The sequence below is a fragment of the Caenorhabditis elegans genome, chromosome X (assembly GCF_000002985.6).
Source record: "Caenorhabditis elegans chromosome X".
Lineage (NCBI taxonomy): Eukaryota > Metazoa > Nematoda > Chromadorea > Rhabditida > Rhabditidae > Caenorhabditis > Caenorhabditis elegans.
Genome location: NC_003284.9, coordinates 10180724 through 10200785, shown reverse-complemented (window position 1 = coordinate 10200785; position 20062 = coordinate 10180724). Strand labels below are relative to the sequence as shown.

Sequence of the window (20062 nt, the reverse complement as noted above, 5' to 3'; positions counted from 1 at the left end):
TAAAACAGTGAGAATCAAGATTTTCAATAAAACTGTGCTCGCGGGCGATATTCTAACTACAAAATAACTATTTCCAAACGCAAATGTATCATCTTAACCAATGGAGATTCTTGTTTTTGCTTCTTGAAATTAATAATTTCGGTTCAGTGCTGAAACTTTTAAGCTGAAACAAATTTTGACTTTTTTCACGATTGCCGTGACGGAACCAATTAAAATTAGGTTTTTCTTTATATGTTCCGAATGTTTAACTCTTTCACTCGATTCAAATTTTCCAATTATTGAATTGAAGTTTTACGCTGTCTATTCGCAAATCTGCAAAGCTCTCCAAAAGTTTTTTTTTCTTTTTCGCACTGCAATCCTAGATTGGTGAGGTAGTGTTTTTTATTTACTTATTTTCATATATAAAAATATTCTGATAAATGCGTTCATTTCATAATATGCAGTTTTTGTCCGAATTGGGATTAACAGGTCCAATCGACAAAGGAATAGACAGACAAGAAATGGCCAATGACAATTCTGAATGTTTGAAAACCTATTCAAAAGTATACAACCCGGGTTTCGACATTAAGTTACATATTATCTCAACCAAAAGCATTAGCATTTTAAAACAAATTAGAAATCTACAACTGATATAAATTAAATTCCGTATGTTGGATCTTTAGTGTGATCTTGGATGGGTTCATGGTGCACAGGGGGCAAATTTTGTTGAGGTGGTTGTTGCGGTGGTTGCTGTGGAGGTTGTTGTTGCTGTAAAAAGGGTAGTAATTATTGGATTTTCTGAATGTCAGTTTTTGGTACCTGTTGCACAGGCGGTTGCGCATTTTGAACAGGTGGTGGATTTGCATTCACCGGTTGAATTGGCTGTTGAGCAGGGTGAACTTGTTGCTGAGCCTGTGAAAATGTCAAATGATTACATTACTATGTTAAGTAACTTTATACCTGTGGTGGTTGTTGGACAGCTTCTTGCGGATGTTGTTGTTCTGAAGCAACTTGTTGTGGGTCATATGCATGTTCTCCCCATCCTAGTTAAAAATCAAAATTCTAAGTAAGGCATCACTATTGCATTTTTAAAATGTTTTAATAGCTTTATAATTTGAAATCAAAGTAAGCCTGCGTGTTAGTAAAAACTCAGAAAAGTGTTAAATGGAACAAAATGCCTGCTAGGATTAAACCCCAAACTAACCTTGTTTTTGTGCATATTCTCTTTCAAACTGCTGGAGTTCTTCATCCGTATACACTTTCTTCTGTCCCAGATCTTCCCATTCTTCTTGCTTTGGTGGATTTGAATTCTGATTGTCAGAATCATTCAAGAACTCTTGCATAGAGATCATGCGATCCTGATTAACATCAATTTGCTTCATAACGTGCTCTCTCATACGGTACATCTCCTCAGCTCTTTCTTTCATGTCGTCGTCTGGGTTGGTTTCGTTATACATTTTTTCAAGCTCTAGTTGGAAAAGAGATTCCAGCTCAAAATCATTCCAGAAACCATCTCCGTTCAGGTCGTGAAGTGCAAAAAAGGTTTTTGGATCGTATTGATCTTTTTCAAGCTGAAAATTGAAGTTATTGGAGTTTATTTTATTGAGATAAAAATGGTTTTTAAAATAATGAAGTTATAGCTAAATTCCAAATAAAAAACATTATTAAAACCTATTATAAAAGTACGTTTTTCAGTTGTTCAGTGAAAAATTAATAGAAAATATTTAACTTTATACTAAAACACAGATTTATTTTGCTTTCAAACATTATGTTCATTTTATTATTATATAAAAAATCTCTTTGCTCCCTTGTTACACTGTCACTTTTCAAGATAATGACTATGCTGTAAATACTATCATTTTTAGCGATCAGAACCATTATTTTTGGCTGCAATCTTATCTTTGTTGCAAATCTTTTCCAATGTATAAACACTTGAACCAGAATCGATAATGTTCTTTTTCTTCATAAAAAAAAAACCTATACAGCGAAATCAAGTCTACTGTCAAAATCTATATAGATTCGACAAAAGCTGATTGAGTTCAAACCAAGTTGTATTATTTAAACAACTGTTCAGTCGTTGTCGTAAATCTGAGTAAAATTAGAACCTACATGATCACTTTCTTCCCAAACTTCTTGAAGCTGATCTTTGCTTCCTGGGTGTTTCAGCTTTTCATGATCATTGTGTCTTTTCAGCGACTCTTCATGTTCAGACTTTGCTTTTTCTCGTTCTTCTGGAGTCATTTGAGCCAACTTGTGATCTTCTTCAGCTTGTTTCTTCATTTCGTATTGTTTGAAGTCATCTTTTCTTTGCTCGTCCATGACGTTCATATCGGCCACCGTCTTCTGTATCAGCTTTCTCAAATCTTCCTTGTGAAATTTTTCAAGCTCTTGTACATCAAGATGGTCCGGCATTTTGATGTTGTGTGCGCCTCCATCAGCCTTAAAATTTAATAATATTAATTTTTATAAATGTATCAAATAAATAGTAAATACTTTGATTTGCTCTTCAATTTGCTTCCTGAGTCTTTCGATTTCATCAAACTTGGCTTTGTGCAATTTGTCAAAAACTTCCTGAGGAAGGTCGTCAATGTGATCGGCGATGTTTCCTGCCTGTAATATATAATCTCAGATAAAGATTATGTGCAATAAAAAACCTTGATGTCCTCTTCTTTCATGTTCTTCAGACGTTCATTAAATTTTGGGTCGCTTTCAAGAATCTTCACTACTTCTTCCAAATATTTTGTGTAGGCGAATTGATATCCCTGCAAGTAGTTTATATGTTTATCTCAAAATTGTTTCAAAACATACTGGGTGCCGACCATCATATTCTCCTTGTTGCTCTGTGTTTTGAGCTTGCCCTTGTCCTTGTTGTGCGTCTCCAGTGGCGGGCTAAAAATATTTTAATTTGTGATTGAATATTTCTGACGAAATTTAGTGGTAGCATTTATTTTTGGCTAAACATTGTTAATAAATGAAAGAAATACCTGGTGTTGAACATTATCCTGAGCCTGGGCCTGCTCTGCTTGTTGTCTCAATGGCGGGGGACACACGACATCGTTGACTAGTAGCACAGCAATTATGACTAGAGGCTTAATCATTATCTGGAAATAAAAACAGTTATACTTCTCAATGTCGGTAAATATAGAAAACTTAATAAAAACAATAGGAGTGCAAGACAAATGGGGGAAATGTGGTTTATTAAAAAAAGCAAATTATGGAAAAAAAGTAAAAATATTGAAGATATCATTTGACAAATTCCATATTTGCATCGAACACGTCACCTTACTATCGTAAATCGACACCAATAAACAAAGAGCGCGAAGTGTCGTAGTATTTCCTTTTTTTCTCTGCTAACACTCTGTATTGCGGAAAGAGAGGAGAATAGAGAAGGGTTGGGGCACATTGAATGGGAAAGAGAATCAAAACATATATTTAGCGTGTCATTTGATTGGCTTAGAAAAGATGTTCGATTGGTAACAATTGGTGATAACTCGACACAAATGATCAGTCAGCAACTAGAGAATAGTTCGAAGTTTTGAGAGATCCCGGAGGGATAATTGATGAAACAGCACAATTTTATGCGTAGCGTTGCATTCAACAAATTCGAAACAAACACATGTCAATTTCGTTGTTCGCTTTTTGCCTCGGAACTGTCATTTTTGCTGACTGATACGGCTAGTTTCCTTTTTCAGTTTAGTAACTAGCAATAAATGAAACTGTACGATTCTGCTTGCTGCATTTTTTCAAATAGTTACCCGTTTTTTAAAACAATTTTTTAGTTTCTTAAAATATTTCTGAAAGTAAATGTAAAAATGTTTAATTACAAATTCTCCGATTTTTTTTAACGCAATGTGACAACATTTAGTTTTTTCTAGAATTTTAAAATGTTTATAATTTCAAATAAACTTGCTTGTAACTATTGGGTCGGTTTGTGAAACAGTAAGAATTTTAAGCCCATAATGAGTGGTAACAATCATTTCAAGAAAATTATTTCTGAACGTTTTTAAGTAGCTTTTATGGAATCTTCAAAATAACTAACTACCGTTGTTCTTTTTCTATTTCATCTTGACCACTTTTCTCTTGGTTCTCTCAGCTCCAAAACACTGTAAGCTTAAGGTTCAAAACTAGAAATCATCATTTCACTAAAACTCTGAAATGAAAATTCATATTTTGACGTTCAACCGCGCTGATTTGAAAACAGTCATTAAGTTTGGAAACCAATTGAAATTCGCGTGCAACTGCTTAGGCACACTAGAAAATAACAGTGTTAAAAATTGTTATGCAAAATGCTCAATTATGTTACTTAATGAAAAATCCATTTAAATTTAAAAAAAAAATCGTTTTTCTTCGAAAGTATTCTAAAGCATATTTTTATTAAAATTGAAATTTAGACCCTAGGATCAATACTGTTTAGACAAAATCCGTATGATAAGAATGCAAGTTTCAACGTACTACTATTTAAACAGACAAAGTTTTATGTAATTGAAAAACCTACGATTTGTTAAAAGTAAAACTATTAGAAAAACAAGAGTTAGGTTTTTCTGTAGGTAACAATTTTGCGCACTTGTTTAAGAGAGCCGTTCATATACATATGAAATATCGTATTATTTTTTTTCGGGCTCTAGTTTGCTTCGAAAACACTTCCCAATGTGTCAAAAATCTTTTTTAATTTGCAATGACGTGTTCGACTTTTTTTCTAAATAGTCAATCTCTTCTTCTTTTCATTTAGTCATGTCATTTTTTTGTTGCATGATGCTTATTTGCTAAACTTATAATTTATTTCAACAAAGGTCGACATGACTTCCTCACTGGTCCAAGCGAGACACATTTTGCATTTTGCAAGCAATCATTATGTTTGAATTTTCTCAAATGTTTCTGATCGTTTTTATTCTTCTGAAAAATTCTGAAAATTGACATTTGTTCACTTGATTACTTATCGCAAAAATAATATTTGACAAAAAATTTTCATATATATATGGTTATATCAGTATGGTTACACAGTTTTTGTCACTCATTATTTGAATAAAATGAGCCCATTCTGCTGTGTTTTATATTTATAGTTTAGATTAAAATTTAAATGTTTGAACATTTTATAAACTCAAATATGCGAAGTGGCTATAAACTATGAAATCATGAAACAATATGAACAATTTCCACTATAAAAGTCAAAATTTTCTTGTGTGAAACAGATTTCTGTTCAAAATTGCCTAATTTTTCTTCTTTTCTCACACTCAATTTTTGTTTATACACAGTTTTTAGAGAATGCGAACTACTTTTAGATCAACCTTGTCAACTTCCTAGAAAGTTTTATAATAACAAATGTTCAAATGCGCAAACCTAAACTTGTAACAACTTGTCCAGAAGCGTTACAGGTGGTTTTCAATTGTTATATATGTTTTTTAGCTTATCCAGAATTTTAACTCAACATGCTGATTCCAATTGAAGCCTTTTAAATTATATTTTTCAAAAATTTTATAATTTCATAATACTTGAACAGGCAGAGGGTCACTGATATGTTTACATTAAACATTGATCGGCTGAACTTCACGGGTCAGGAACAATGCTTTCCAGCTGGAAAAGTTGATATGGTCCAGTGCTAGCGTATATATTCATGGTGCTCAAATCTTCTTAATCTTTCTTCGTGTTTCGTTTTATGTGCCGATCACTAAGTTTTTAGTAAATGGCGACTACTTCAAAATCAACTCTATTATTTTTCCAGAAAATTTTACATTAGCAAATGTTGCCTCATGGTTTCAATAACGTTTCCGGAAAGTTTATTGTCAACTCTGCAGTTTAGTCAAACTACAATAAACGTAAAACGTGACCTTCAATATTCAGAATAAAACATTTACCGCTTACCATGTATACCAACTAGCTATTTCGCAATAAACATGTCGCTTTTCTGTTCATAACGGCCTTGGTGATTGAGCGTTCTTGATCAAAAGGCGTCTTTAGAATCTACTAGTAACCTCATTTTCGTATTTGTTTTCGAGTTTCATTTTTTTCCAACAACAGAGGTCTGTATCTATATCCAAGTTCTCTGTTCCTCCATTATCTTCCTCAAAAAATAACCGGTTTTTTCTGGGAGTCCAATTTTCGGCACGCTTTCTAAAATAGTGTGCCTGGTAGCGAGAGAGACGTGTCTTTTTTCGGCTGGAGATTCTCGGCAAACGTCAACCGTCCGTCGCGCACTCTTTGTCCTTGCCACCTGTGCGTGTAAAAAAAAGAAAAGAAACAGAGAGTGGCATTTTCGATCGTTTCATCCGATTTTTCCTCCTTACCCTCTCATTTTCTGTTAGTTTTTTGCCGATTTTAACCTTTGGAAAGCACTCAAACTGTTCATATACCGTTCAATCATTTTATTTACTATCTGCGTTTCACTACACTGTTTTTACGAAATGCTTCAACATAGTTAAAAATATTTTTCAGAAAGCTTTAAAATCTTCCGAAGTAGACACTGCGAATGAAGTGAAGATGCTTCCAAGAAACGGATACCCGCCTGGCTACGAGGAGTTCGGTGAGTTTTTTGATTTGTGAAGTAATTTAAAAAAATTGATTCCCACTGCCAGGAAACGCTTCTCAAAACAAAAGTTTCAAAATTGAAAAACTTCAAATTGTAATTAAACTAGAGAGATGAATTAAATCAACCTAATTCCTTTGTTAAAACACAAATTTTAGATGATTTGAAATAATTGTTGTAAGTTTATCTGGGTTTGTGAAACAAAAACAAGATATTAAACTTTGTTCGAAAGTTCATTCTGAGAAAGAATAATAAAGTGAATGTTTGTTGCTTTCAATGCACAAATTGAATCTGAAGAACAACGTGAAACTATATTTTTCAATCGTTTACTTGTACCACTTCGCTTGCTCGATCCAAAAACAAACGCATCTGGCACAACACCGTACAGCTCCCACCCAACTTTCACTTGTCTACTATACGAAATTTTACCAAAATGTGACAACATTTTTACTTAAGTGAGACATTGATCATTTTTTAACAAGTCTCCTTTGAAGGAGTTGAATCTTTTATTCTCCAAAAAACTACAAAAAAACTCCAAATGGCTCTAAATAGTCAAAATACGATGAGACCTCGTAATAACTCTTTGAAAAATTTCTTATAGAGATTCAATTTTTTTAAAATTTGTTTCAATCTTAAATTTTGCAAACTTGTCTCTGTCGTAACGGCTGTAAATAAAAGTTTAATTGAAGATAGAGTATTAACAGTGGAGAATTGATTAAAAATCACTTATGTAGTGATGACCAAATATTTTATTAAAACGTTTCAAACATTTAATTTTTTATTTCGAGTCAAAGAGCGGGTAAACCAGTTTTCAAGTTTCACCTGTTCTAGACTTGAGACAAAAAAATTTTCTGAAATAAAAAAATTTTATTATGATATTTGGTTATTTCAGCATCATAGGTAGGGTTGTGAATTCACTTTTCTCAATTTCAACATTAATGTACAGTTTTTAAAGTAAAAAACGGTACCTCTATTGCTCACTCTGTTTTGCACAGGTTAGTATTTTTCTTTTGTTAATAACTGCACATTTCAGTAAATTTTATTTTTGTGCAGGAAATATGATTGTACATAAAAATGAACTGATATATAAAAGTTACTCTTGGTCCATTGAAGAAAGGAAACGTTAACAAAATTAGAGCCTTTATCTAAGTTTATGCCTCTTTATTTGAAATTTTGAAAAGCTATAAAACGGTTTTAAGCCATTTCAAATAAATCCTGCCAGTAAGTTAATATTGTTTAGAGCTATTTTGAGACTGTGCGAAATTTCGAGAGCCAGTTGTCAATTCTAAACCAATTCTGTTCACATTCGAGCGCTTGAACAGGTGATATTCATCACGCGCACAAATTTATGCAACATATTCAAACACCTAATATCTCATTTTTCACTCTGACTCGAAAATTTGAATCAATGAATTGTTAATGAAGCAACCCTAGTAGTTTTGTGGACTATGCACGCAAAGGTTTTCAATTTTTGAAATCACTTGAGCTCCAAATTTAAAATTTCGGATAATCGGAAGCCCTTCTTGATTACATTTTTCACGAAACGAAAATTTGTGATAACCACACCTTGTCCTAATCAAAATGCGAACCTCATTCTTTTAATTAAAATAGTTGCTTATATTATTAGTTTGGCTATAACTTTTCTTCGAATTTTAAAATCGAATCGTCTCACTTACAACAATCCATCCAATAATTGCTTAATCCATCCAAAAATTGCTAATAATAATTGCAAAATCTGTAATAGTGCATATCTTTCTATCACTTTGACTTCCGCTTTTCTTCTTTCATGGCATGGTTCATGAGCGTAGAATGCGCAGCTGCATATATGAGGCTTCTAGAATTAGCTGCCGAGCTACTAGATCTATTGGGCTCAGCGGACCAAAGCGTGCCAAGCGGCGGCAGCTTCCCCGAGTGAGTGTTTCTTTATGTTGCATAGTGCGAATGCCCTTTCTTAAGCGCGAGCGCCCTCATCCCCCATAATCCAGCACGCAAAAGGAGAGAGAGAGAGAGCCAGAACTTTGCGCTTATTCACTCTTTCTTTTTCATGATATAGTAAGCAGTAATTTACTACAAAAATAATTTTTAGTTTCGAAGTTCTTAAATAAAACTCTTCAAAACTATTATCTCTGTTGGTTTTTTTTGAATCGAATGTTTACTAAAGTGTTTGATAACTTTTTAAAAGCAGTGACCTAGATATAGAAGTTTCTGTGGTTTAGATATGGTCAATAGATTTCTTAGATAAGACGGGAATTTAATTTTAACAAACAGCATTACCAATCTTGTCAACAATAAACGAACGAAAAATTTGTGACAGGTAGATCTCTAGAAAAGATACAGTGGAAAACATTCCCACTAACAAAAAGTCAACGTTGAGTAAGGGACCTGTTCTTTCAATATCGAAAAACATGATCAGTTTAAAAATTGCTTCAATTTTATTTGAAAAAAAATAAACACAAAAATGTCGATACCAAAAATATACCAAACAAACTGTACTTTGACATTTGTATTGCACCAAGTCTGAATAACATGGATTGCTCTCCACCTATCTGAGTTTTTCTTATGAAATATATAAACGGGACATTAGACCAAATGTAGCTTAGCTTATCAGTTTAACCGTACCTGGCACCCAACATTCCACCTTTACCCAGTAGTTGTGAGAAACATGCGTTGCACTTTTTCCGAAAACTCATTTATTATGCATTCCTTTTCTCAGTCGATCTTTTTTACTTCAAAATAAAATTGAGAAGAACTACATTTGAACTCGTTTTTCTCATTTCTTTTATCATTTGCATTATTTGAGTAAATGCGGTTTCCATGCCGACGTCAGTCGATGTTGCGATATCCAGTAAAGTACAATTCGCTTTTCATCAATAGTGCAAATGATTATGATATTTAATACAATCTTTTGGCTCTTTTCTGAATAAATCTCTTCTGGTACTCGCTAGTACGAGCACATATATGAAATGCCAGATTAAAAACGTTGACATGTTGGAAAATCTGTCATAAGTGTAACTTCCAAATTTTGAGTTAGCCTGTTTTTTATTTTATGTTGAAAAGTTTATTTCTAATAACACATTAAATATTAAAAAAAAAAACAATTTCAATTACCGTCCCTTTAATTAAAGCTGCACTAATAGTAAGCCGTATAGAAAATACTTATGGCTATATTTTTCTGATTGAATCTTGATTTTCAAATTACTAAATCTTGTCAACTATCATAAATTTTAGATAGCCTTCAATAAAATTTTAAAATAAAATTGATGTAGCAGCTACTAAAATGTCATGCCCAATTTTAATTTGAAAGTTAATTTCTTTTACAAGCTTCACTAGACAAAATTCCTGTTCATGTTATTTTTGAAATGTGTTATCAGATAAAAAGTCTTCTTTGTATTGCAAAAAACTTCACTTTCAAAATAATTTTAGCCGACAACTAATTTTAGAAAAATACAATCACACAACTCATGGCCATTACGATTTGCCGAATTTGAAAATTGCTTCGTTCATGAAATTTCAATTTGAGATGAGACTTTGTAAATTTTTGGTGTTACTTTTACATTGCCAGAAAACTTTTATAGTTTTTTCTAGTTGCCTATTAGTACTCATTATACTCTTTTATTGTTAACGTGTTTTATTCGAATAACGCCAAAATCGTTCTGATTCTGGTAACCTTGAGTGAAGTTATCATTTGTCAAAAAAGATCTACATTTGAAGTTCCTCTCTCGGTAATTCACCCCTCTTCCACCTGCGACTACTATCATTTTCACTTCTTCTTATTTTCTGGCCGCTTATGTTTTTTTTGCTCAAATTTAATTGCTCTATATTATATTTTTTATTAAGAAATCAAAAATGGGAGATTTGAATCCGGCTGAAACACCGGAACCCAAGAAAAATCCGGTAGCGAAAATTGCTTCAAACTTGTATTCGACGCAAATTGTAAAGCCAGTCCCATCAGTTTCAAATTCAACAAACCTAAGCCCTTGTCAAAATCCAAATATGACAAACTTGTTCTACATCACTCTACTTCAGAATAAGCTCAATAAGTACACCCAACAGCTGCTCAAGAAAAACGGTAATTGGTAGAAAATTCAAATTTGTGTTGTAATGTTTCAAATAAACAATCCCCTGATTTTATATCAGAAAGTTGAATGACTCTACGGGTCATTCGAATAAAGTATCAAAGCGTTTTTGTGACAACTAGAAAAACTTCACATACACTTGGTGGCGGCAACCGCCGAGAGAGGATCGTCGCTTGTAAAAATGGGAGTGTGATGGGAGAGGCTAGGAAGTCCTTGAGAATAGTCTTCATGAAACCGTAAGGACACCATGTTTTTCCATGAATTGGCAAATCCAATGAAAACAATAAAAAATGACGTGATTCAAAACGAGAATCAAATCCGAAATTATCTACTGACTGCAGTATTTTATACAGTCTTCATGCGTTCAGCTGCAACTTCTAATGGGGTTTTCGAATTAATGTCGGAAAATTAATAAGTGTAGAAAAATTACGACACAAATGTATTAAAATACGCTAAAACATGTATTTTAATACAGCTGTGACGTCGTAAATGTATTTAAATACATTTTGCAACATTACTTGAAAAACCCTATAATTTTTCAGTCAAACACTTGTAGATCAATCAATCACTTGTATTTTTATTCAACAAAAAATTGAATTGGTAAACAATGCATATTCTGGTAATACATAATATTTTCTATCAAAGTGAACGTTCTCTATCAGTTAAACATCTAAATAAAAAATGCCATTTAGACTAAATAACAAATGCATTGCGTCGTTGAGACCGAACAAAAGTGCAAAAAACCTGTTTTAGTGAATGCGTTTAGAAGTATCCCCACAAGCTGCGGAAGTTGAAGGTTATAGAGAAACATACTGCTTGGGAACATATTTTCACTGGCAAATTTTTCTTCAGAATTTAAAGTCACCCTGAAGTTTTATTTTTGTTAAAAAAAATATATTGTGGTTAGTTTTCAAACCAAAAAGTGCTTGGTGATCATTCCGGTATGTTATCTTATCAGTTTTGAAGTTTGAGAAGGCGGTAACGTAGACTGAGAAGGAGTTTCATTTTGTATGAACTATTTACTACAGTACAAAACCTAGATTTCAGAACTTAACATCACCATCATAAAACATTAGTGAGTCCTTTGAAATTACTTTAAAAAGGCATGTATCTACTTTTGGAATAATTTGCCATTCATTTTTCTGAGAACCTATTTTGGTCATTTTTCCTTTAAACACCTTCGAACAAATAGTGATTTTATTGTAGAACAGTTTTCCACTATTAATTCTAAAAATCTGTCCTCGGCGCACTGCAAAAAATGAGCTGAAGGCCATTTCTCCGTCATTTAGTACATGTCCCTTCCCTTTTTTTCTGAATGTGTCCATCTATTTTTTGTTTTTTTCCTAGCGTTTCCAAACACACATGTACGCACATACACACACACGCACATACGTCGGACACTCACATGTTATCAAGAGAACAGCGAATGCTGCATCGCAAAAGCGACTCCCTTTCTCGCGAGAAAGAAAGAATTGCTCGTGTGCTGCCTTTCCCCGCATTCGCATCAATCGCTGTGGCACTCATTTTTTGTGTCTCCTCATACTTCTCGCCCTCCTCGTCCCTCCTCAGTACCCCCCAGTCAGGCAAGGGTGCCCGCGTGTGTGGTCAAACGAAAGAACACGATATATGCAACGAGAGTGAAAGAGTGCGCGACCTCGAGGAGACGACAAGAGAAAAAAGAGCGAGCGGGTGGGCAGAAGAGAGCGACGGCACAGTAGAGACCTTCTACCACACACACATTCGCCATCGCGGAGACTGGTACGAGCCAAAGAGCGACTGCGCTTCGGTCTATCTTCTGTCAAAAAATCATAAACATCACTCAGCCCCGTATTTCTTAAATTGATTATCATACCTACTTGTATGGTCGCTAATTAAATGGTCCGAAGACCCGTTGCAACTCGCCCTCCCAAAGGTATGTGTGGTATTCATTTCAAAATTGCTGGCGTCAGCAGCGGCAACAAATTTCTCGCGTTTGTGTGCAGAGAGTAGAACGTGTGTGCCTTTGAGAAGATGAGAGATAAAAAAAGTCATGTGAGTGAGCCAAATGGCTCACAGTTCTCTCGCATGTGTTGCGATGTGTATTTGACCAAAAAATCAATAATTGCTCGGTGTACCCTTCTTTTTGCCAGGTCAAACCGCGACTGTTCCCTTCAATTTGCCAACGCGTGCATAACAAAACAAACTAAAAAAAACTACCGAACAAAAATTTTAACTTCTATTCGAAATGAATTCATGCTCAACTCCTGTTTCAGAGGAGGGCCTGAATGATCCCTTAGCGAACGTCGAACAATTCAACATCATCCAATTTCTTCAAAACGACGTAGAGTGAGTTTTGTAATTTCGAAATGTTTCGTAATTTGACATAGCGGTTTTTAGCTTCAATCTTCCAATAGAAGCATTTGAACAAGGAAATATGGATCAAAATATTCGAATTGATCCTATTTTACAACGCCAGCAAATGGCAAACCAACCTATGCTGATGCCTCAGCACATGCTTCAACAACTTCATCAACAACAAATCTATGAGCAACAAGTAAGTAACAAGTCAATGAACTCTTTTTCGTGTATTTAATGCTAAATTAAAAAAATTTGATTAATATCTGAAGTGCTTGAAAACATTTTTATGAATATTGAATTTCAGCTTGCATCAATGCCGATGACACCAGCCATCACAGATTTGACTCGTCATGGATCATCGTCCTCCCCGTCAACCACCAACTCTGATCCACCATACTCACCAGAAGGTCTTAACAATTTCGGACTAGGAACACAACGTCCAAACCACGGAGTGATTCCAAACGATATCTCAAATGTGCCACAACACATCAATCGTCAATTCAATCCCAGAATGGGACCGAACACATCACCAAATCCACCTTCATTCCCACAATTTCTCAACAGTAACCATCCAACGCCAGGAAGTTATGTTCAGGTATAAGGTTAAACAAAAGTTTATTTTTCAAAAACGTTGTTTTCAGTCAATTTCCCCAGACAGTAACGGTCAAGGATTCGCACAGAGCAATTTGTACAATGCATTGAACGTTTCTAGTGATGAAAGTATTAATGGCTCCGATGACATCCCAAATCGCAAACGCCCCCGTATGGACCAGAATATGGATCCCAGCTTCATCATGCATGCTCCAGTTTCTGGAAAACTCGGGGCGGAAGTCACAGAAGAAGGCGGACAGCCAAACATCCGTTTCTTTAAGTATCAAGAGGAACAATGGTGCCCAATGTATGATGCAAATGGAGAAGAGTTGGGTCGTCTCCAAGTGCACGTTCTGGCAGACAAAGGATTCAATTATTCCACAAATGATAACTGCTTTGTTAATCAAAAGAAAAACCACTTCCAGGTAAATTTCTTTTTTTTTCAGCAAAAATTCTAATGTTTCATTTTTTAGGTCACTGTCAAAATTGAGGCGATTGATCCATCACCACCACAGTGCTTCAAAATTAACGGAGTATGCAAACCAATTGAGAATTTCCAACTTTCATTCGTGGGCGCGAAGTCGGAGGTGAGTGAAATTTCAAAGTTATCAAAATGATATATTTAAATTTTGCAGTCTCAAAACTCAGAAATCCCCATCCGCCAGTCTACGACTGAGCGCAAACCTATATTGCATACACCAGTTCTTTTCAAAATTGTCGAACGCCGAATGACCATTGTGACAGTTCCAAGACTTCACTTCTCGGAAACTACACTGAACAATCAGAGAAAGAACTTGCGTCCAAACCCGGACCAGAAGTACTTCAATCTTGTTGTCCGTCTATACGCAACTGCCACTGATGGAACAACTGTATTGATGCAGGCATTCGCCTCGGAGCGTGTTATTGTTCGGGTAAGTATTTTTGTTGAATCGGTTGTGAGAAATAATGTTATGCAAAAAACAATTGTCCTAATCATATGTGGTGCTGTGTCGTACAGGCAAATGAATACAGCTTAGCATTTGCGAAAATAAGTGAACGATTTATGATACATTAATATTTCGGATAAGAAACATTCAATTCTGATAATATGTGTCTGTGTTAATCCGCTCGACCCAATAGGGGTGCTCATGTATATCATCTTCAAGCACTACTTCAAACTCGGGAAGCTCTTCAAATGGCTCATCCACGATCAGTGAATGTTTGGGTATTACCTCCTCTTGTTGAGCTGGCACTGAGAGATTATCTTCTGTGCATCCTATCCAAATAGGAATTGAATGATTATGAGTGTGGCCACCTTCTAATGTTATTTCGACTTCATAGTGATATTCGATTTGGAGGACGTTCCAGTAACAGATTTCAATGCTTGGTGGAATATTGAACGGGATGTGCATAACATGGATATGATCTTTCCTATGAATATTTTCTTCGAAAATTCGTACGTTTCGTTGACTGCAATAGCTTTCATCAAGTTTCACATTAGGCACGCGTAGTCTTTTCTTCTGCACCAGTGTGCCCTTGACGTAACGGGGCTCGCTGCCCTGCAAAGCAACTATTACATGCTTTCCACGCTTGAAGCATCGCTGAGATAGATGAATTTTGGTTGCTCCATACTCTTCTGTGTAGGGTGGCTTGTACGCTTCCTTAGCCCACGTGTCAATAAAACGGTCAACGAGAAGCTCACACTGTTGTTGGAAAAAATTTTTTGGTAAGCTCACTGTACTCGCGTGAATCATGTACTTGATTTCATCTCCTAATGTTGGCGGAAGAATTGAGGTGTCATACTGGGAATCCGCAAATGGGAGTTGAAACCGAAAGTTATGCTCTCCTGGTGACAATAGGGTTTCATGTGATAAGTTTGCTATAGCCTTGAATCTTAGAAATTCATACCAAAGACCTCCCACTCTCACTTCACCGGTAAGAATAAGTCGAAGAGACCTTAACTCCTTTGGTTCAACACTGTTCATAATGAATGTTACTTCTACATCTGCGCGTTCCAGTGGCTTTTTTTCTGATTGGGTGACGTCTAAAGAACAACAAATGTTATATTCGTATAAATGAAACACATACTTGTGACTGAAAGCTTCTCTATGTCAACAGAATAATCTCTATTTGATGTTTCTTCCTCTTCATCCTCCGAGTCGTAATCATCGTCGTCATCTGAGTCGTCATCTACATCTTGTACCCTTTTGAAAACAGGAACCGCTTCTCGTGGACGTTTGTGTTTCTGAAATAATGAATTTGTATTATTGATTCTAAAAAATATGAAGTTATCAACTCACAGCAACTTCCTCATTACATATAATGATAGGGTACTTGAATATAACTGGTTTCTTTCTTTTCTGCATTTTAATTTCCAAAACAATTTCATGTTTTACAACGAGAACATTCCATAGGGACATGGAAATCGATATTAGACTCTCTGGTGGGACCACAAGTGAGATAGATGTGTTTGCGGTCGACTTCTGCTCTTTCAAAAATTTCACAAAACGTCTGGTGGCCAAATAGTTGCTAGGATGACTCTCGCTAAAACAAAAGATTGTGAACTTTGGCGCTTTGTCTAGCAACCTACCGGACTTCCACCAATTGGGCCAACTTACACGTAAAATGCTCAATCACGGATTTCTCAGTGTTTAATTCCCATCCAACTATAATTTCTTCATTATGACAAAAAGCCGTCTTTTCGAGAAAAATTCGGCCATTGATCGGATCGCATTTCCTGAAAAATTTGAAACGCGTTTTAAAATTAAATGCGATTTTTCACTTGTGAAGAATACTTCCATGCTCGACACACTTATTAACCATGTGCTCCACCGGATAACACGCTTCGTGCGGCATTTTTAAAATTAATGATCTTCGAACTTCGAATATTTTCTCCACATAGTTGTTTTCGTGCCACGGAGCGACAGAAGCACGTACACAGTAGATAATTTCACTTCCATCTGGGAATTTCATAGAGGGAGGAAATCTTGGCAGCCAAACATCGATTGCTGCTCGTAAGGGTGATTCAACTGATATTTTGACTTTGTCTGAGTTTATTTAAAATTAATCTTACCTCCTGGCTCTACGAGAACCCATTGTTGCTCATGAAGAAATTCATAATGAAGAGCGTCGCCTTTACAAACATAGCCGCGAAAAATTATTTGTGCAGAATGAACAAGCTCGCTTGAATTATTGATAGTCACATCAGCGGTAAAAAAATTATCAACTGAACTATCAAATACCGCTGGACAATCTATTGAAGTAACATAAGCAAGATCCATGAGTGGAAAAAAAATAAACGCGGACAACTAAAAGAGAGAGGAATGAAGAGCTATTTGAGAGCTCACGCGTATTTCGTTGCTAGCAACACATTAATAAATCATACTTGCAGGCAACCAATCCCGGATCATTTGAACCTCCAGAAATGGTAGACGCGAGTTGGAACAAGAATGGAGGAATCTTGAGCACAAATGGACCTGTTGTCATTGGAAAATCAGAGCCAAGAGCACAACTAACCGTCGATGGAGATATTTACTCAAGCGGCCGTGTTATGTATCCATCTGATATTCGTCTTAAGGACAACATCACTGAAAAGGGAGCCAAGGATGCTCTGGAAAATTTGCAAAAGCTGCGTATTGTTGATTACTTCTACAAACCGGAGGTTGCAAGTAAATGGGGATTAACCGAAGATCAGAGGAAACGAACGGGAGTTATTGCTCAAGAGCTGGCGGCGGTGCTTCCAGACGCAGTGAAAGATCTGGGAGATTACCTCACTGTCAACGAGTCTCGTGTCTTCTATGAGACAGTTTTGGCAACTCAGGAACTGTGCCGTCTGACTGGAGATCTTGATCAGAAAATTGATGACAAAGTTGCTGAGATTAGTCAGCGACTCACTCAGTATGCACAGAAAAAGAAAATGCTCAACTCAATGGCATCTGGACTAAATTCTGAAGGAAGATCTCTGAATGCTTCTAGAACATCACTTGATTCATCCGCTTCTGCTTTAACTCTTACAAACACCAAAAAGAACCGCCGTTCATCCAGAAAAGACAAAAAAGATGCACCAAAATCTAAAATGACTCATGGAACCGTTATCGGATTAGTTGGAGTAATGGCATTCTGTCTTCTTGCTATGTCTGCGCTTTACATTCTTGACTGGCACAATCGTAACTTCGGATATCATCATTTCACACCATCTGCTACCACATCGGGACCAAAGGAAGGTCCAGGAAACGTCGTTATTCCATTGGGTAAGGCTGTATATTACACGTGAAGTATACTTCAATGTTTAAATTTCAGATCACTATGTACCCCTGAGACAACCGGATGCACCGCCACTAGTTCCTTTTTGTCCAATGGAAACGTGTCGTGGATATTGCTGCATGGAATATGACAAAGACCACGCTGAGCTGGAAATTGTAAGTGTCCGTTTCCGGAAAGGTGAAACTTTGAAAATTGCATTTGTAGACTGAATATGATCCAAATACCGCAACTGACAACGACTTTGGGTTCAAAGCAGATACTCGTTCCGATTTCACACTTAAAGGGTTTGGTAACAACGTGAAAATTTCACTACCTGAATTAGGAATGCAAATTGATGAGCGTTACTGCATCGAAAAAAGCTGTGTCAAGAAGAGGAAGGTGTACAGTCTCTTTATTCCAATGACTCGATACCTGCCAAATGTTCCACTGGAGGTTCAGATTGAGTGAGTTTACACTTTTTGCGCAGAAAAAAATCAAATAAAAATACGAGTTAGCCATTACTACTTTCTTCGGCTTGATTTTACTCAGTTTTAACAATTAATTTTTTTCCGGAACTCTCCTGCTGTTAATTTCTTTTCAAATGCTCAAAATTCTTACTTTAAAGTTTTTAATAAACTGATAATTGTGTGTTAGGACACCACATTCAAAAAATTGAATCAAATTTATGTATCTATTTCAATTGAGCGTGGTGTAATTTTTTTCTCTATAGGCTTAGAAACTAAAATTTCTAAGAACAAGAATTTGAAACAAATCTTCTTGTTTTAATTTAGGAAGAATATTTTGAAAGCGTGTCATAATCCACAATTATCAAACATTTTTATTTATTAATTTTTTGTGTACGCATTTGAAAACGTATTTAACACAACTCAATTTGAGCACCCCACATAAAACATCAACTATCATATCATTGAATTTTCGCTTTTCAGTGTCCCATCTTCCAAGGTGGTCAACAACTGTGGCTACATCCAGGAATTTGACAACAGAAAATGCGACGAAACAGGAAGCTCGTCCACAGAAACGGATGCTCCAAGATCGATCCAACTGTTTGATAACACGTTCCAAGTCAGTGCAGGTCAATGGACTCAATCAGCTTATCGCTTCCGTGTGGGTTACTCTACCGAACTCTGCTCGATCGACGATACTCATTTTGGAGGATTCTACGAGGAATACAATCTTATCTTTTACCGCGCGTGCAATAGAACAAACTCAACTGCTATTAATGTCGTCTAACATCAGAGATAATCACACAATAGATACCAATTTTTCTCTCCCACCATTCAAATACAGTGTACTTCCATATATATCATAAAACATTCCGGTTGTATGATACGTAGCAATAACCCTTCGTAGCAGAGTATCCGCCCTAATTAAATCTGAAAATTGGAAATCCATGGATACCGATACACCGGTTTGTCATATTCCTTTTTTCTTAATGTACTCATCACTGATAGCCATCATCCAAAACTAAACACTTTTTACTCCTCTCATTTTACGTGACGCATTTTCTCACTGATCTTTACATTGTTGCATGTAAAAAATGCCCAACTCTCTCTCCCTCCCACTCTCTCTCTCTCTTTCTCTTGTCATTTTCCAAACATTTTCTTTAAAGTCTCTCCTTCTGAAATTTTTGGATACTATGTTATCATGTTATTTTGTACTTACCGTACTCAATGGCCATTGCCATCCTCGGCCCAGTGTTTTATTTTGCGTCGTGCTTGTGTATTTATCGCATTCTTCTCATTCACTCTCTTCCTCCAAACTTGTAGCATCTCGCTTTGTTCATGTAGTTGTTGTACGCGTACGTTGAAAATAAGTTTAAGAAAAAGTCAATAATTTTTATCCGTTGTCCTCTTAGTTTTCCATTTGATGTCATTACTGTTATTTATAAATACTCATCAAACTTGTTGTATGTGAGTATTGCATATGCGCCAACAAACCTCCTCATCCCTACACGCCCACAACGGAAAACAGTTTGGACTTTTTTGTTTTGAAAAATCGTATCTCATCACACACGCCCTGATGTTTGTATTTTATTTTGATGAACTGCAACAATAATAACTGTGTCGACTCAATAAATCGTTTTTGTATACCACAGTTTATTATTTTATTTATTTTCAGCCATAATACATAATTTTAAAAAGATGGTAAAGCGGAGCGTCTCATTTTTTAGCAGGAACATTTTTAGCATGTTTCCATTAGTGATATATGTATAAGTCTACGGTGGACTTATTTGCAAAAGGCTTTTTCCCCACAGTTCACCAATCGCAAACCACCTGTTGATAACTGGAGCCTGGTTTGAAAAAAAGGTAATTATTAT

At 35.7% G+C, this 20062-nt stretch overlaps 3 protein-coding genes and 2 non-coding genes across 10 annotated transcripts; 2 read left to right on the top strand and 3 right to left on the bottom strand.

Annotated features, from left to right (window-relative positions):
- Nucleotides 1-410: 410 nt before the first annotated feature.
- On the bottom strand, nt 411-3080 carry nucb-1 (NUCB1-like N-terminal domain-containing protein). 2 transcript variants are annotated; one of them, NM_171970.8, is made up of 9 exons: nt 2964-3080; nt 2788-2868; nt 2634-2741; nt 2473-2589; nt 2089-2418; nt 1184-1550; nt 940-980; nt 799-891; nt 411-747 (listed from the first exon to the last, which is right to left on the bottom strand). In NM_171970.8, the coding sequence occupies exons 1-9, from the start codon at nt 3075-3077 to the stop codon at nt 637-639; spliced, it is 1362 nt and encodes a 453-aa protein (NP_741886.1). In that variant the 5' UTR covers nt 3078-3080; the 3' UTR covers nt 411-636. The 2 variants fall into 2 exon arrangements, with proteins under 2 accessions (NP_741886.1, NP_741885.1); NM_171763.5 differs by having other exon boundaries at nt 413-747; nt 940-1022.
- A 2995-nt stretch (nt 3081-6075) lies between these two features.
- On the bottom strand, nt 6076-6174 carry F44A6.7. Its single transcript, NR_071943.1, has one exon. It is a non-coding gene; the product is annotated as an Unclassified non-coding RNA F44A6.7 (non-coding RNA).
- On the top strand, nt 6076-6174 carry F44A6.8. Its single transcript, NR_071944.1, has one exon. It is a non-coding gene; the product is annotated as an Unclassified non-coding RNA F44A6.8 (non-coding RNA).
- Nucleotides 6175-6408: 234 nt separating this feature from the next.
- On the top strand, nt 6409-19828 carry myrf-2 (Myelin regulatory factor homolog 2, N-terminal; the record flags this gene model as incomplete). 5 transcript variants are annotated; one of them, NM_001392832.1, is made up of 11 exons in its annotated part: nt 6409-6496; nt 12828-12900; nt 12952-13108; nt 13217-13507; nt 13554-13928; nt 13977-14090; nt 14139-14414; nt 16874-17732; nt 17782-17900; nt 17950-18188; nt 18672-19828. In NM_001392832.1, the coding sequence occupies 9 exons, from the start codon at nt 12989-12991 to the stop codon at nt 18973-18975; spliced, it is 2697 nt and encodes an 898-aa protein (NP_001379023.1). The 5 variants fall into 5 exon arrangements, with proteins under 5 accessions (NP_001379023.1, NP_509709.2, NP_001257095.1 ...); NM_077308.7 differs by having other exon boundaries at nt 6454-6496; nt 18672-18975; NM_001270166.4 differs by lacking the exon at nt 6409-6496 and adding an exon at nt 10346-10568 and having other exon boundaries at nt 18672-18975.
- On the bottom strand, nt 14532-16791 carry arrd-28 (Arrestin C-terminal-like domain-containing protein). Its single transcript, NM_077309.7, has 6 exons — nt 16556-16791; nt 16265-16511; nt 16073-16219; nt 15783-16026; nt 15571-15727; nt 14532-15526 (listed from the first exon to the last, which is right to left on the bottom strand). Exons 1-6 carry the CDS (start codon nt 16761-16763, stop codon nt 14577-14579), a joined length of 1953 nt encoding a protein of 650 aa, NP_509710.2. The 5' UTR covers nt 16764-16791; the 3' UTR covers nt 14532-14576.
- Nucleotides 19829-20062: the final 234 nt, after the last annotated feature.

Bases quoted from the DNA above. Each gene is read 5' to 3' on its own strand.
- nucb-1 (NM_171763.5), bottom strand. From the start codon at position 3,077: ATGATTAAGCCTCTAGTCATAATTGCTGTGCTACTAGTCAACGATGTC. The intron at 2,590-2,633 runs GTTTTTTATTGC...TATATATTACAG, and splicing joins TGAAAGAAGAGGACATCAAG to GCAGGAAACATCGCCGATCA. The intron at 1,023-1,183 runs GTTAGTTTGGGG...ATTTTTAACTAG, and splicing joins AGAATATGCACAAAAACAAG to GATGGGGAGAACATGCATAT.
- arrd-28 (NM_077309.7), bottom strand. From the start codon at position 16,763: ATGGATCTTGCTTATGTTACTTCAATAGATTGTCCAGCGGTATTTGAT. The intron at 16,220-16,264 runs GTGAAAAATCGC...CAAATTTTTCAG, and splicing joins CATGGAAGTATTCTTCACAA to GAAATGCGATCCGATCAATG. The intron at 16,027-16,072 runs GTAGGTTGCTAG...CTTTTGTTTTAG, and splicing joins GCCCAATTGGTGGAAGTCCG to CGAGAGTCATCCTAGCAACT.